The sequence below is a fragment of the Sphaerodactylus townsendi genome, linkage group LG12, assembly GCF_021028975.2.
Source record: "Sphaerodactylus townsendi isolate TG3544 linkage group LG12, MPM_Stown_v2.3, whole genome shotgun sequence".
Taxonomy (NCBI): Eukaryota; Metazoa; Chordata; class Lepidosauria; order Squamata; family Sphaerodactylidae; genus Sphaerodactylus; species Sphaerodactylus townsendi.
In genome coordinates this window covers 470,310-488,352 of record NC_059436.1, presented here as the reverse complement: position 1 = coordinate 488,352, position 18,043 = coordinate 470,310, and the positions used below count along the sequence as shown (strand labels likewise).

General features: G+C 42.5%; 1 protein-coding gene across 3 annotated transcripts in view; it reads right to left on the bottom strand.

Annotated features, from left to right (window-relative positions):
* The window catches only part of BMP1 (bone morphogenetic protein 1), a 128,902-nt gene extending 117,544 nt beyond the window's left edge, over positions 1–11,358 (bottom strand). Inside the window, exons 1-2 of one of the 3 annotated variants that reach the window (XM_048512358.1) lie at positions 11,248–11,358; positions 10,591–10,763 (exon numbers count right to left, since the gene is read on the bottom strand). In XM_048512358.1, the coding sequence (XP_048368315.1) occupies positions 10,591–10,732 (142 nt within the window). In that variant the 5' untranslated portion in view covers positions 10,733–10,763; positions 11,248–11,358. The other 2 variants (XM_048512359.1, XM_048512360.1) reach the window with 2 other exon arrangements.
* Positions 11,359–18,043: the final 6,685 nt, after the last annotated feature.

The window sequence follows — 18,043 nt, the reverse complement described above, 5'->3', positions numbered from 1 at the left end:
ATGTAAATACTCCGGGTACATCTTCTGCCCATCCTTCTAGTCCATCTTCTGCCCATCTTCTGCCCATCCTTCTAAAGATCCTATCACATAATGTCTGAAGACAGGGGACCTTCCCTGGAAAAGGCAGGTTAAGTCCAGACCATCGTGTGGATACACCTTTTGTGAGCTGTAACTTCTCTTCCACTGCCCAGCTGGCACTATACTATTTCTCAGCTCCTACACACAGAATGCATATATCTTTTTGTCCTTCTTCTGCAATCATATTTTGAATTAACAAGGAGAAAGAGGAAAAAGCCACCTAAGGGAACTGGTTTTCCTGCTACACCTAGAATAGCCTGGGAAGCCTTTATACTGCAGCACTTGAATGATAAGCCTCAGGAAATGCTTTTTCCTGTTTTCTACTAAACTTCTGAACTCTGTGTCAGGAGGCTGAGAACACTAGGCTCCTGCCTCAGCATACCATGGTGCTGAACACAGCATCCACCAGGCCCAGTAAGACTGTGGATATATATTTTAGAGATCCACATTCTAGCCAACTGGCCAATGATGACTGACCTTCTCTGGTAGCTCTGCCCTTGGGGTGGAAAGGAGAGAGATTGCTCCAAGCTGTTCTGTCTCTCATGGCCATGCCTGCCCCACAAGGTCTGGATAAAGGGAGGCTGCAGGACATGTTCCAGGCACGGCTAGAGCCTTTAAAAGGCTGAGAAGGACACACCAAGTCCTTTTCCCAGCTCAAAAAGAAGTAGAACAAGGGAGCAGAAGGTAAGGAAGGGTGGTGCTCAACCACATTCACCTCTAAGGTCAAAGGAATGCACTTCATCCAGAACAGACCCCAGTGCACAATGGCTGTGGTATGAATTTGATGCTGTAAAGTGCTACATAAATGCTAAATATTATAATCATGATTTTGGAATCAGGTAAGAAGACACAGTCATCTCCATTAGGCATCCTGGACTGGAGAACCTTGTCTCTTTTGACTGCAAAAATCAGAAGCACTGAGAACAGGAGATGCAGTCTCTGCAACCAGCACGATTTAAGCACATGCTCCTCTCTACCCTAGAACAGGGACCATCGTCTGGCAGCCTATGGGCTGCATCGTCACCATTCTGGATAGTTTTCAGGAACAGCAGTCACTTCCTCCTCTTAGAAACTGGGGCCAATAAACTCCAATATCACTGCAAGACTAGACTGGGACAATCTCAGCCTTCCTAATTCCCAGAAGGCTAAATTTGTTGCAGCAAAACAGTTTCATTTCACCTTAACAACCTGCAAGATATGTATAACACAAACCTAAGCACAGTTACACCCTTCCAAGCCCACTGATTGTTTAGGATTGTACTGTTATTGTCATATATGCTTTGGAGGCTAAAGTCTATATAGCGTGGATGAACTGAAACAACATTAGTCAGCAAATTATGTCTATCCAGACACATCTGACCAGGGAGATTGTCAACAGCGAGGTTAAAAGGCCACAACTTGCAAGAAGTGCAATCTGTGACATGTTTATAGAGATATATACAGAAAACAGAAATATGTATGATTATAAACATTGTAATAATTTGCAACAGTTCCAATTCCCATAGTTCTGTAAGCAACTTAATGTGCTATCTGTATAGAATTTGTCGGTCCCTGACTGTAATTTGCTGGTCTTTGACTGTAATAAAGTGTAAATAAAACTTAATGTGCTATATGTCATTTAAAAAGCATGGTGTCTCTTTAAGACTGAATGAATGCGATTAAACTTATCAATAAATTCCAACTCAGCAATTTCATGCAGAAATCTCTTTGGAGTTCCTTTATAAAAGAATGGTAATTTTCAGTTCAGTCATACAATATCTTGGGAGACTGAAAATTTCTCCTGCAGGTTTCTGCATACTGAAACTTTATGACAAATTTGCACCCATTTATACTTCTTAACGCAATCCTTCAGCAAAGCTAGTTTTTAAACAGAGAATTAAATAAAAGTTAAGAATTTAGCATGCATTAGAGACCAGCAGGTTTTTTCAGGCCACCATAACAGGCTGCTAGTATACTTTGCTCCATGTGAATCCCCTCCAAAATTCCTTTGGAAACCAGGTACACAGAGCATATAGTGCTGAATTGATGACAACAGACTTTCCTCATGGCTCTCCCAGGAATGTGTAGGATTTCATCTTGTTGCCCAACAAAATGCATTAATCTCTCAAGAACAATGCATGTACAAATATTCTGAGGGCTTACATTTAGTTAGAACTTAGTAGGGCACATTCAAAGATCAGTACAAACACTAAGGCCACTTCTCAGAAAGAAAGAAAGAAAGAAAGAAAGAAAGAAAGAAAGAAAGAAAGAAAGAAAGAAAGAAAGAAAGAAAGAAAGAAAGAAAGAAAGAAAGAAAGAAAGAAAGAAAGAAAGAAAGAAAGAAAGAAAGAAAGAAAGAAAGAAAGAAAGAAAGAAAGAAAGAAAGAAAGAAACTGAAAAATAGAGAAGAGAATTTTCTCTGTCACAAACTAGCCTTCAGTGTTTTAAACACAGCGGATGCTGATCCCATGCCCACTGGAAATTGACACAGAGCTATTCCCCCATCAGTTTGTTCAGAGAGTATGGTTCCTAAAATAAAGAGGAAGGGAGAGAGGGAGTTCCTCATTCCACATTCTTCTCAGTCATGAACTACAAGTACGTTTGCCTGACTTGACCCAGCCCATATTTTCCTGATCCATAGAAAAAGATACAAAATGGTCCCAGTTTCTATAATAGTGCAAATATGAAGTTTAGCAATGATTTAGGAGAGCCTTTTTATATAGGTGGTTAAGGCTCTAATATAACAAACTGTTTCAGAAAGGTGCTTTGGTAAAGGGATTGGAGCTAATGGCTTCCCTACTGTAAATATTACATATTGTGTTAATGTAAGTATGATCCCACTATGTCATTTCTGCATCATTTAAGGTTCATGCTTTGTTTCAACTCAGTTTCTAGATTTTTACTTGTTTTCAGATTCCTGCAATCCAAACCTTACGGCTTTCTTGGATGTCCCATCTTGTTGACTGCAGTTGACCTACACTATACTAGCAGAGGTATCATACTGATACAGTCAGATAGACAGATATGTCTGCTATTTTCTAAAACTGGAGTTTGTTGCTGTGTAATGCAAGCAACAGCCTCAGAACCAGGCATTCCATATGGCTAGTTTTTGAGTTCTTCAGCAGATTCCAGCAATTCAATCTACAACAGCACAAACAGGTTCATGTGGGGGCCCTGCTGCCTCATCATGGCATGTAGGTTGCTATGGAAATAGCCTTGGATCACACCCAGAGGTTTATTCTGACAGCAACACAGTTTTGCTGACCCAAGACAACCTTCCCTTCCTTGCTTCCTCCTCTGACCCCTCTTGCTTCCACACAGGGAAAATGTACAGCAGTAATGTGGGATTTCTAATGGAAAGTTGTCTGAACAACAGAAAATGCCTAGTGCCATAGTAGCAACAGACTAGGCTGTTTAAAGACTACAGCAGAGGCTGAGGGAAGGACAGACAGAGAAGACCAGACCAAGTAAAAGGCATGCAGGTTGGGAAAACCAACAATCCTCCTCAGAAAAAGCTGGTGAAGCCTAAGGTGATAATGGAAGAACTTCCTGCATGAATGCACAACGGCAAAAAACATAAAATACCTTATCCAATGTCTTCAATTTAATGCTAACTTATTTAATAAGAATTTTGCCACTCATCAGCTTCCTTATATTTCTGGCTTACTGAGCTAATGTGATAAATTTCTCCTTAGCACTGGACAAAATGATACAGAAGACATAAGAACACAAGACCAGCTAACTATGTGCTCCATTGTAATTTAACAGTTGGTAGGCTGGCAGATTTGTACCTGCCACAAGCCCTGATTTTGTTGTTGTTTGTTTTGTCACAACTAATTGCAGTTAAAGACTTCAGTCTTCAATCTTGGCATGCAGTGCAAGGAGAGAAAGGAGGGTGCGTGTGAGCCTAGGAATTAACCACGTTTGTGTTTGGCACTAACAGACACCACTTTGTGATGTATGAATTGAGCCTGAGTGTAGTAATGTGGTTCAATCCTCTGCTAATTGAGTGGAGTTCTTCATCAATAAAAGTTAATTTTTTTTTACTGCAGCCACTTGGACGACAACATAGTCATCTCATTGCACAAAGATCGGACAAAGCAATACCAGCTTTGCCATATGACATAACTCTGAGTACATCTCAAAGAATGCGCCACTGCTTAAATGTTTTCCTGCGACCAAGGCAGTCAATTTGATATCTGAAATGGATTGCCGACTCATTTTCATGTTTTGCACCAATTACAAAGACATAAAAAAGTACTTTTACCAAATCCTCGCGTTTAACATTAACTTGCAGAAATATGCTTGTCCCACAAGTCTACTCTCTTAAACAAGGAGAGAAAAAAATGAAGACCATTGATACTCCTCTCAACACCCCCTTTACCCCAATCTGATACTGTCAAAAGTCACTGGAAGTTCCAACTACAGTTGTTTCATAGCAAGAATCTTAACTGACCAAAGGGGGGAAAAAGGCAAACAAACAGGGACACTGTCTGGCAATACTTCCAGTACCTGAATAGTTGGCTTAAAATCAGAGGATTCCAAAATGTCTTTAATTGCTATGCAAACTAGCATCCATACGACTAGGCATAAGAATTCTAGTACAATTCTAGTGCAAGCAAACTGCTACTCCTGCATCAATGGTAGTACCCAAACCTAGGAGAACAATTACCTTTGTGTGAATTCAAATCAACAAGAGGGGGGACGGGGATGGACACCACTACTGAGATATGTTCTTTTCACATTTGTATGAATGCTCCAAATCATCACAGAGAACATGTACAGATAGCAGTTCATCAGCTCCTAAATCACATCCACAAATTCCAGGAGACAGAACTTCTTTGCTTTTTTTTGGGGGGGGGGGGGGAAAGGTTGCGCATGTGTGCGTGCAACTAGTGAACAGATGGGTCTGCCTCTCAGCAGGAGGCTAGACCAGATGGCCCATTCTACTGTATGATCCTATAAAATGAACTGTCTCCTTTTATAACCATGCTTGAGATATCTATATTAAAATTCCGACAAGAGGATTTGGGGAGGAAGTGAAACCTGTCTGCATAGAGCAGTATGAAGGGTAGTACTGTGCCATATGCACAGATGTTCACACAGAGCCAGCTGTGCTGGCTTTGCTATGCACCTCATCATTTAGTGTAGTTGGAAAATAGAACTATCCTGCCCACGTACCAACCCTTTCTCCCCCAAGTGATGTCCGCCATTATTGTTGAAGGCTGTATGACTACAAACTTACTCTCTTGATTGCTGCAGAAGTGGAGAAATATCAAACTGCAAACATGCATCTGAAAGTAGAAAAAGCAAAAGCAGTCTGGAGACAATAAAGCTCAGGACTTGCTGAGACTAGCAAGTCAGCCTGATCCAGAAATATTAACAGGGGTCAGGAAGTTATCAGCAGATCTCTTATGGCCTATTGGTACAATGAGGCCAGTGTGGCTTGCTGACACTAGGGTAGGCTAGCAATAAATTATTTCCCTGTAGGGAGAGCAAAAACTGACCCCAGGAGGACCTCATTCTCTCTTCTATCCCTAAAGAACCTGTAACTCTCTTGAGAGGAAACCAGGACCTGAGAGACATTCAGTTTTTACAGTGCAGGTCCATTTAGCCAAGTGCTGTGAAAATACAGCATAGCTTTGATAGTGATGTCCAGCCCATTCAAAAGAAAGGGCAAAGCACCAGTGTGGTGCAGCAGCTGAACTAAAACTGGAGAGACCCAAGTTCAAGTTCCCACTTTGCCATGAAGTTCACTGCTCACCTTGGACCAGTCACTCTCTGCCTAGCCTAACCTACCATACAGGGTTGGCGTGAGGATACAATAAAGGGGGGCAATCTGTATAAGCATTCCGGAGCACAATGGAAGCGGTCAAGATAAAAATCAAGTAATAATATGATTTATAGTACCCATACCATGCTCAGACCTTCTAAGTTCCTGGGTGTTATGATTAAAGAGGACTTGACCTGGGGTGTACAGACTGCCGCAGTGGTTAAGAAGGCCCAGCAGAGACTGTACTATCTGAGAATTTTAAGGAAACAACAATAGAATGAAAAACTGCTGGTGACCTTCTACTGCTGTGCTATAGAGAGTGTCTTAACATACTGCATCTGTGCATGGTTCGCCAGTTGCACAGTGGCAGATAGGAAGGCGCTCCAAAGGGTGATCACTACTGCCCAGAGGATTATTGGCTGCCCTCTCCCCTCTTTGGAAGAACTTTATAATTCCCGCTGCCTAAAGAAAGTTCAGAATATTCTGAAGGACCTGTCTCATCCGGCATACTCTCTTTTTGAAATGTTACCATCTGGCAGACGATATAGGATTATAAAAACAAGGACTGATAGGCTTAGAGACAGCTTCTATTCTAGAGCTGTGGCTATGCTGAACTCCATGGTTTTGTGTTGATGTGGTTGGGGCTGTGTAGGGATGGGTGGAGGAAGGGGAATGTGAGGATGGGGAGTGAGGTCTGAAATAGTGTTCATTGGGGAATGCTTGTAAATTTCGTTGTGTGTGCAAAATGTCAATAAATGCTTCTTATCTTATCTTAAATGGTTTGCAAGTTCTTATTTTACATCTGTTCATAAAGGTTTACCTCCCAACTTTCACTCCTTTGGCTGAAATAATACATTCCATTTTTCAAAAACGTGGCCGCACATTTTCACAGTATCACTTATCTTAAATAAAATAAATGTATACCATCTCAGTCCACAGTAATTCAAACCTGGCCATTCTCTACCAAGACATGGCATCTATGCCTCCAAATCTTGTCAAGATAATTCTGGCATAAATATTATTTGTAATGATTACAAAATGGTGCGTGACCAAGTACTGAAATCAAGTTGTGAATTAGTTATGTTATGTATCGATGGAAAGGAATTTCTGACTGCTTTGATAAAACAAGAGGCTTATTGTAGAATACATGAGCTCAAATGTCTCATCTTGCTCACCTTTTTAATTCTGCTATGGACAGAATCAGCATTTGTTTTGTTCTATTTAGGTGTTGCACAATTTCATCAGCTGTGTCTTTCTCTCACATCGTGTGCCTAACAACCCACTCCTAAACAGTTACACCCTTCTGAGTTCACTGACTTCAATGGATTTAGAAGGGTGCAACCCTTCTTAAGCCTGCATTGCCTGTAGGTGGTCTACCTGTGAACAGTTGCCTGAATGCTTCAGGGTATCAAACTAATGATTTCAGCCACTTGACATACCATTAACCAGTATCTTATTATTAATTAGATGATATTTCACTGCAGGCTGACAACAGATCATTTTGTTTTGAAGTCATCATAAATTAAATTGGTAGCCATGATTTAAAATAAGCTAGATGGCCATCAGACCTTGGCAGTACACTTGCCCTTCCTTTGATTTCCTTGTGCTTTTTTATTATGTCGCTCCTTTGCTCAGGGTGGCAACAGAGGGCCACCCAGAAAAATGTGACACCACAGTTAACAGGCATCAGTCCATTAAAATAACAATGTGCTTCAAAAGAATAGCATTCGAAGCTCCAACAAATGTGAAACTGTTTGGCTTTCCAGCTTTCCAAGTCACACAATCAAGCCACATCAGCCTTCCAAGTTTATATCAGTAGCTAGAAGAGCTACATACATTAGCAGTTGTTTTTAAGATTGATTTTTAGAATCTGGATACTGACCTACAGATTAGAGAAAAGCACTTCAGAGACCAAATGTGGCCTGTCGAATTCAATACAGAAACTCCAAAAAAGTACTTTTCTCTCTCAGGACCTTTTCAGATTATTCTAACTCCAGTACTAAACATTAGAGAAAAGCACTTCAGAGACCAAATGTGGCCTGTCGAATTCAATACAGAAACTCCCAAAAAAGTACTTTTCTCTCTCAGGACCTTTTCAGATTATTCTAACTCCAGTACTAAACATATTTTATTTCTATTCTCACTTCTAATCAAGCACCTAAAGAAAAGTGAGGATAACAGCCTTTTCAGCTGCCTTTTTCATGCCTGAGCTATTATGGGTGGTTTACATTATATGGTGTTCTATACATCAGTATATGGTGTTCTATACTATTCTGTTTTCATTTATTTTGGTTTTAAGAGCACTGTTACCTGCTCCAAGACAGAATGGGATCTAATTGTAATAAAAGAGGCATGCTGCATCCAGAGAAAAGAATATATACCATAATAATGTGCAAAAGCTAATGATTTTGAAAGTTGTTTTTAATATTGAAACCTGATAGTATAAACATTAACTCCATACTAGGATCATAAAAGGATTAGCCCATGTGGAACCTGTACTCCTACCGTTCCAAGTTTAGAAAGAGAAGGCGCTTTCTATGAATTGGCAAGAGGATGTCATGCAGATTATAACCGCAAGTAAAGTAAGATTGCTTTGCCCGCCCAGTCACCAGTAACTTTTTTTGATTCATAAGGAAACAGGATATTTTTGTAAGGCAAACAGGACTATCCATATGATATGGCCAGAAAAACAAAACAAAAATGTAATGGAACAGTACATAGCTAGGGATAGCATCCACACAGCATGGTGTCAACAACTGCAACATTTTGACTCCTTGTGCACAAGGAAATCACTCCTAAGGACACACACGGACTGCGTTGTAAATGTTGTAAATGTTGTGATGTGGCATCACCCTGTGGGTCAGTAATGACCCAGCACCTGCACAGGGGACTGTCTTTCCCTTTAAGGACACACTATTAGCATCACCACAATAGTGAAAGAGAACTCCCCATTAATCGGTCCATTTCAATTCAGAGACCCCTTGGGTTGGAGCACTGGCTCTCTCGTAACTTCACACTAGGTGTGCTTACAACCTCTAAAAGGAAAAACAATGCTTCAGTTATTCTGCCAGTATTGTCCAATAACACAATCTCCCTACTTTTTTCACTTTTCTTCCTGTAACTGTTTATCCTGGGGATGGGTGGGAGAAAACCCCCTAAAAACCTTATGAGTCTAGTTTCAGAGGGTAGCTGTGCTGGGTTGCAGGAGAAGAGCTAGAAACACATACACACACACTCTCTCTCTCTCTTGATCTTAGCCAAAAGGCTGAAAACGGATATAGAAGAGATAGGCTACAGTCCAGAAACACCTTAGAGTTCAATAAGATTTTTAGGGTACAAGTTTCTGAGAGTCAAAGCTTCCTTCATCAGATGGGGCGTCTGTTCTCATTTCAACAGAAGCCTGAACTGGCACTATTATAAGTCATTCAAAGTTCCACCACTGATTCTATTAATATCAGGATTAAAGCACTGTTCAGTGGAGCACAGGTTCAATGGAATTGCACCCCCTTAGGCTAGTGAAGAAAAACCAAGTCCGTTATTTACAGCCCTTTGGACATGTCTGTTAAGTTATCAGCTCAGCGGCTTTATTTTAGCAAGTCTGATCCCTTGCACTACATGCGCACAAGATGCTGCAACCTGAATAAGTTCATGCAGGTGATGACAATCAGTGTCCTGTGACATTTTCACAACACACCATTTAAGAAGGCATAGGGTGGTTGTGGGAGATATAGGACACATTGCACTGTAGCACAGGATAAAGAGGAAACTGACATCTGAACATGAGAGATTGACATGCAAATATTTTATCATAAACACATGCATCCATGCAAGTTTGAGTACACAACCACATGCATACCCCATATAGGTGCATGCACACAATCATGCAAACACCCCAGTCAATGACTGAAATGTTGTAGCCAGGGTGAGCGACTGAGGATCAGCGTTCTGTGAGCCTGAAAAACACGCTCCTTTTGACAGCTGCAACCAGTAGTGAAGTAAGAAAATTGCTTGGAGACAAGATATGTTTGAGAGGATAAAAAAGGCAATCTAGGTCCAGTTCATGCACACTGCCATTCACTGTCTAAGCATAAGCACATTCACTGAAGGGTGCATCGTGACAACTTTCTCATCTGGGTCCCTTGCAGAGTCTGTTTACTTTCCTGCAATGATCGTGCACCCCCTCAGTGGACATATACAGAAAACACACAGGGCCTTTGGCTATTGCCACCACCACACAAAGAACCCAAAATGCTAACAAAAAAGTAGTTAGGGGACGAGGAGAAGAACATCATAATTCACAAAAGGAAAAGCGCAATTTAATTTCCTGTAGCAGAGGCGGGAGAAAGAGACCTTCTCTCAAGCAGTGCTTCTAAAGCTCTGGAGTTTGCATACCAAAGACTGTCTTTCTTTCTCAGCCTGAACTTTATAGTCTAAGAGTTCTTTTACAACATAGAGAAGAGAAAAAAGGAGTGGAGAGAAGGGGGGAAAAAACTTTCCTCTTTTCTTTTGTCTGCAAGCTGCACTGCCAACTAGGCAACATGCATGACCCAGGTTCAACCAGCCCCTCTGCCCTTTTCAGAGCCTCGATGCAGTTTCCAGACACACAAAAGACCACCGCTTCCCCTTTGCCCACCCCCAATAACTAAAAAAAAGACAAAAAAAGAAGAAACACATTTGCAAAAGGAGATCATCACAGCGGGCGCCACGGCTGCATTGCTGGCAGTGGGGTGCCCCCCCCCTTCCCCCTTCCCCGGCCTTACCAGCTTTGCAAGGGTCCTTATAGTCAATTGGATCAGTGTCTTCTTCCTCTTCTTCTAGGACATAGGTGTAATCTGTAAAATCCATGGCTTGTCCCAGGACCAGGAAGGAAAGGAACAGCAGCCCCCCCCTGGATGCAGGCATGCTGGCAGGTCCCGGGAAATGCTCCACGGCACTGTAAGGGGGGGAAAAACAGGAATGGGAAAGGGGAGGGGGGGGAAGAGAAATGGAAAGAGATGGGAGATTTCCCCCCCTCTCCTCTCTCTTTCTCTCTCTCTTTTTTTCTTTTAGGGAAATGAGATCTGGCGGAGGCGGGTTCAAGCGCAAGAGCTCAGCCCCCTCCAAGCTGGAGGGTTTGATCACAGTACAGCCCTGGGAAGTGGGCCAGCCGGAGAGGGGGGAGACGAGGCGGCTTTGGAGCCGCGGGGAGATGCGCTCGACTCACCCTCGGAGACATCCTCTGTGCCTGCTTAGGTGGCTGCGTGCGCGGTCGTCCAGCCGGGGAGGAGCGGGGGGGGGGGGGGGGGGCCGGGGAGCAGACCCCCGGCAAAGTTTTCTGCACGCCCCAAGACTTGGGAATGCAAACGGCGCTGGGCCATCATAACCTCAACGCCCCCCCCCCCTCCCTTCCCCAAGATAATAGGTTGATCTGGAGGAACCTTTTGGGAATTCCGGGAGCGAGAGGCTGAGAAGGGAAGGCGAGGCAGAAAAGGGCATCCTAGGACAGAGTCGGACGTTTTAGCTCAGTCTGGCTCCTTTTCAGGAAATACCAAGAGGAGAGGCATGGGGTTTTTCCTCCCCCCCCCCCCCCCCGCAAACCTTTCAGCAAGCGACAAAGGAGCCAAAGACTGCACCTCTGCGCGGTGGGGAGGGGAAAGGACCCATGCAGTTGGGGTGGCAATAGCCCCCCCCCCCTTATTAGCAAATTGGAATAGAGGGCTTTTCACCAAGAGAACGTGGCAAAAGAAATCCCCTCCTTTTCTGGAGAGGGGGATGGGCTGCTGCAGTTACGTGGCTCGCAAAAAATCAGGGGGGAAAACACTCCCTCCGGCCTTTGCACCCCTGAAGCATCGGGAGCCGCAGAGCCTTTTTGTTGTTGTTGTTGTTGTTGGAGTCTCCTCCCCCCCGTCCCCCCCCCTCCCGCGGGCCTTTGCTTCGCTGCTACGTGTAGGGTGCGAACAAAAGGCGCGGAGATTCTGTGAATGGCTCAGGAGGAGGGAAAACGCTCAAGGGTCGCAGTGATGTGAAAACACGTGAACACCCGAAGCGCCACCCCCTGCTCTGCTCCTGCCCCGGGGAGGAGGATGCCTCGCGGTCCCTTTCAACTTCGCTCTCCAAGCAAGGGGGGCTGAAGGTATCCCGGTGTCCCATCCCAGCCGCCTCACCTTCGCACCTTCTGTACTTACGTGAATGGTTTCCGCACAGCACACTAGTAACGTGCGTAACGCATTAGTTATGAACCCAGTTCAGTCCCCCCCCCCCCCGCCCCACCAGGAACCCATTGTAAACAGCCCGGGTTGCTGTGGGCTCCTTTGGTTTTTCCAAAAAGATCACTCGTTTAGTGATTTTTGTAAACCCGGGTTGAGGGAAATACAACGGGCTGAACGCGTTTTGGGGAAGGGTATAGTTTTCTCAGCCCGTTACATTTGGGCTGTGTAGAAACTCCCACTGTATCTTTTTGGGGGGTATGCTTGATGTCTTCCAAGGAGAAACAGATGTGTCATGGCCTTCTCCAGCACAGCCTCATAAGTTGTCCATTCTATTCTTTTTGGTTTTGCAATGAGAGAGTACCGTGAAAACTTGGAGGTTTAAATGCAAAAATAAATACAACTCGTGCATTGTATGTGATATTCCCTGCGTTATTAAGAACATTACTGGGAGGCCGTTTCCGCACGGGCAAAATATGACGTCGTCGCAACGGAAAAAGAAGCGTCAGAGCGAGAGCGTTCGCACGCGCAGCGGCGGAGGTGCGCAGTCGCGCCGTCGCGAAAACGCTAAACCGCTAAGACGATTGTGTGGGAAAGAAAACGGCTTAAAACCACTCTTTTTTTCCCCATGATTGGCGCGCTCGACCCTTGCACTTTCGTCGCGAACAACCGCCCACCGGGCTGTATGCGTCAAAAATGGCGTCCGGGCCTGCACGGCTTTAGCAAGAGTCGCGCAGAAACAAGATCGCTGACGCCGCTTCCGCAGCGCTTCCCCGCATGGTAACCGACATCCACAAGATTTCTCGCGGGGCTCGCGGTGCGCCCGCGAAAGCTCCGCCTGTCTGTGTGAACGCTTTTTTGGGATGCGTTAATTCCCCAATAATTTGCGGCGATCATCGGTGTCGCTGCTTTTGGCCCGTCGAGCAAGTGAAACGCCTGGAGTATTTTAAGTTGCAGGGTGGAATAAAACGGAATCTTTATAGGACTGTGTCTTAAAGTGTGTAAAGTACTGAGAAGCGACACATTAATGAATTTGGGGAAACTATACTATGAAAATAGTCTAAAAGGCCTTATTGACAACCATCTCTTTGCAAGTGATGAAATGGTCAGAATGAAAACACAGCGTTTGCTCAGACAGTAATTTAAAACTATACTAAACAGCCAGTCTTATGTTGAACTACGATGAAGGAAGCTGAAAATAGGTTCTTTCCATTCATTGTAGCTTAATACTTGAGTTGCCAACCTCCAGATGGTTTCTGGCAGGGGTCTGCAACCTGTGGCTCTCCAGATGTTCATGGACTACAATTCCCATCAGGCTTTCAGGGACTGATGGGATTTGTAGTCCACGAACAGCTGGAGAGCAAAACAGACCAATTCACCTGGAGAAAATGGCTACTTTGGAGGTGGATGCTATGATATTACACCCCATTGAAGTCCCTTCCCAAAATCCAAGCTGTTCAGGTATTTCCCAATCCAGAACTAGCAATTCTAATTTAATACACATTTAATCTTGCCACTCTAATTGAACCTTGCCACTCTTTCATAGAAAAGTTATGCATTGCTGAAAGATATGCTCACTGACACACTCAAACTTTGTTTTGTCTCAAGAAAGACGCTGGAACACCTGAATAATAGTTTTACACGTATTTATTATAAATTGACTATTTTCTAGCTGCAAAATGTTCTTAGGAGAGGATTTAGAGCAATTCTAATTTTCTATTTGTCGCTATAGGGGTAGGAGTTTGCCTGTTCTTAAAGGAAGGCCCTGTGCCTTTAAGTAACTATAGGGGCTGCAAAAATTGCTGGATCGCCCCAATTTAGAAGGGCTTTAAATAAGTGTGAAGAAAATTAGTTCACCATGTATTGCTTCTCCCATTACATCACATCTCATCTGTGGAATTTCTTCTGGAAAATGCAGTCAAACACTAGATACTAGAACCGGGGGCATTCATTGAATACTAGAACCATTGAATACTAGAACCAGGGGGCATTCATTGGAAATGCTGGAAGAATTAGGACTAATAAAAGGAAACACTTCTTCACACAACGTGTGATTGGTGTTTGGAAAATGCTGCCACAGGAGGTAGTTATGGCCACTAACCTGGATAGCTTTAAAAAGGGCTTGGACAGATTTATGAAGGAGAAGTCGATCTATGGCTACCAATCTTGATCCTCCTTGATCTCAGATTGCAAATGCCACATTAGCAGACCAGGTGCTCAGGAGCAGCAGCAGCAGAAGGCCATTGCTTTCACATCCTACACGCGAGCTCCCAAAGGCACCTGGTGGGTCACTGTGAGTAGCAGAGAGCTGGACTAGATGGACTCTGGTCTGATCCAGCAGGCTAGTTCTTATGTTCTTCTTATGTTCTTACTAGAACTTCTGAGGGAGGCATATATTTCATGAGCATATTGTTTGCATGAGAAAGAGTAGGGCCCTGCAAACAACACAAGAAACTTGGCTGAGGTTGACATCTACAGGTCAAACAGTGGCACTTTAGTTGCTACAACAAAGGTAGGAGGGTAACTCAACTACCTATTTGTTCTTTTAATTATGAATTTAAAAATAGAGAGTTGCTGATGGCTGCTATTGGAAGGACAAAAAAATAAAGTGTAAACAATGGAAGTCACACTTCTAAGCTTAAGTATTGATTACTCTGGCAGAGATTCTCCAAGGTCTTAAAAAAAAAAACAACCCAACCCAATCCAACCCTCCCTAACAAACAAACAAAAAACTTCACCCTGATTTCCCATCATCTATCTGGCAATGTTCTGAAAGTACCAAGATTGAATGTGCATGAAAACATGTTCTGCCACTGAGCAATGGTTCCTTCCATAATGTGAACAATTAGGAACTGTCAGTTCCCAAGACCTAATTGGCAATATTGTGTCAGTTATTTAAAGTTTGGGTTTTTTGGACTGGAAATGAATATCAGCCTTTCCCATTATGTGTTGTGTGTGGTGGAAAAATTTCAAATGAAGCTATGTGTGCTGCCAGTGGGTGCTAGCTAGGGCGTGGCCAGACAGACCATAGTTCAGGTGGGTAGCAAGCGAGGTGCAGTCAAGACAATCCAGAATCAGAGCAGGCAGCAGGCAAAGATGTAGTCTAAAACAATCCAGAGTCAGGGCAGGCAGCAAGCAAAGGCATGGTCAGGGCAGTTCAGAGTCAAGGCACAGGTAGGAGATCAAAGGAAGACCAGACACGTGGAGCTTACCAGAAAGTACACTCGTTGCACCCAGGCAGAGCGAAACCCAAGGCAGGGTTTATATAGGAGATTCTGACTAATGAGGCTAGGACCCTGAGTCCTCCTCAGATGCAGATGCCTCCATTGCACAGAGCCTTCTGCCATACCTAGCAGCAATGCAAGCACTTCTCCTTTTACTCTGTTACTGTAGCCTCTACCGTAGTCCCCTTTGTGCAACTGTCTTGTTACTTGGCTCTTCTAAGATTCCTGATGACTCTCCCAGCTGCCCAGCATCAGACTCTGCCTTGACTTGCAAGGAAGGCTTGGAGGTGGCTCTGCTGTCTGCATTTCCTCACGAGAAGGTAGCTCTGGCTTCACAGTGTCTTCAGGTCCTACATCAGGGTCCTTAGTGTCCAGGAACTGGCTCATGACATCTTGGCACTATTCAATTAAAAAGACATTTTACAGTTAAACACTCTTTTAACTGTAAATTTTTAAAGAAAGGATTCGGGCAAACCAATATATTTTTTAAAAAGATTAAGTGTTTTTGAAAAGGCTCAGATTGCTTCTTACAAGAAATCTGGAATGGTTGCACACAAAAAAATAAGTCACATACTCTGCCAGAGTCAATTATTTTGCTAGTGTGTAAAAGACTGTTAAAACAATGTTAGGAAATTAAACAGAACAAGAAATAAGCAAAACTATTCTCTCAGTTGATACAGTTTGTAGAAGAATTACAGGACTGTCAGTTGACATAGAAGAAAATATATGGAATGAACTTCAGAATTTGAATTTTATTTTGCAGGTTGACGAATTCACTCATATCAATAACAAAGCACAACTACTTGCATTTATTCGTTTTATTGATGAAGATGAAATAATAAACATTTTTGATGCAAAGAAATGCCATGTACTACAAGAGGTCAAGACATATGTGATACTTCAATAGCCTACCTTGAAAAATGGGAATTTTCATGGAAGGCATTTGTAGAGATGGAGCTCCATCTATGGTAGGCTGTATGAAAAGGTTTGCAGTGCTTGTAAAACAGCAGAATCCCAGTGTTAATATACCTCATTGCTTTCTACACAGAGAGGTCCTCATTTCAAAACATTAGGAATTTAATTTTCAAAAGCTGTCTAGACCAAGCTGTCAAAATGGTTAATTTATTGAAAGCAGACTACTAAAGACTCATTTGTTTAGGAAAATGTGTATGGGTATGGATTCACAGTACTGAAATGTAATTTTACACACAGAAGTGTGATGGCTTTCAAGGGGAAAGTGTTGTGTCATGTACATGAACTTCAAAAAGACATTCTTGGATTTTTTGAAGAAGTAAAACAAGGACACTTTGTGAGTGTCTGCAGTGTGAATTTTGGATTTCCAGGCTAGAAAATTAATAGATATTTATGCAGCTCAGTAGCCTTAATACAAGTGTGCAAGGTAAAAATGAAAATATTCTAACTTCAAGAGATAAGCTAATTGCATTTCAGAAAAGGGTAAGAAAAAGAGCTAAAGATGGTAATTTTGAAATGTTTCCTTTGCTATGTAAAACCCATATTAAGACATGACTCCTTTAATGGTTGATCACTTGACAACTCTGGAACAGAAATTAAACTTTTAATTTCTATTACTATATATAGGAGACTATGACGGAGTTTGAAACCCATTTATGAAAATTCCATCTGATATTTTTCTGAAGAAGAACATGCAGAATAATGCACTTTCAAACTGCTTTCAGTGCTCTTTGAAGCAGTGCGGAATAGCAAAAGCCACTTGCAAACAGTTGTGAAAGTGGTTTGAAAACGCATTATTTTGCCTATGCGGAATGGGCCTGTGATCGTGGGATAAAAATGAAACATGAAGAGATGCCTATTGAAAAAGTTTTGGATAATAATTAGGGAAGACTATCCTTCAGTAGCTAAAAAAGCTTTGTCCATTTTGATGCAGTTTTCTACATCATATCTATGTGAATTAGGGTTTCTTCATTAACTAAGGCTGATTCCGCGTGGGCCAAAAACAGCAGTGTGAAAACGGTGTGAAAATGGTGTAAAAGGGTTTAAAACGGTTTAAAAGGGTTTATACTGTTTTTGGCCCATGCGGAATCAGCCTAACATTAAATGCAAAAAACAGAAAGTTTTCGATGCTCTGAAGATGAAATGAGGGTATATCTCACGTACCTCCCAAAGTTGCCAAAAAACATCAAACTCATATTTCACATGACCATGCTTAATTTATAAACAAGGTTATTAGTAGCTTTCTGATGCTTGTTACTTTTATTCATAGTTTAGTAATCTGTTTTTAAATTTTGTGCACAAAGCATGCCAGAAAATTTTTCCTATATTTTACAGTGCTCCACAAACCAAAAAAGTTTGAGAACCACTGGTTTATTATACTGTGGTTATTACATTGGGGTGGTCTTTACATCTGAATTCTTAAATCAGCTAGGTGATCTATATCCTGAAAGACTTCATAGCTTGAAAAGGATGCATCAGAAACTATTTGTAGTTATTTTGGGATACATCTAAAAATATGCACTACTTCATGTAGGTTGAACTGGACTCCTTCTCTGAAAGTGTTCTACTGTGCATTGGTCACAGGTACCATCATTCTTGCTGCCAAAGGGGACTGAAATACTGGGGAATTCTTACCTGCTAGGATTTTGCCTCCTAAAAATACAAATGTTATTCTGTAAAGATCAAGTGAGTGTTGTAAGGCTTAGAGGGTGAAGTCATCCATATCAGCTGCTCAGCTATGTCTCTCATCCTTCCACAAATCCTCTTAGGGCTAATTTAAACATGATGCTGGTGAGGCAAAAAACCAATGGGATTTTGCCCTCACACAGCCC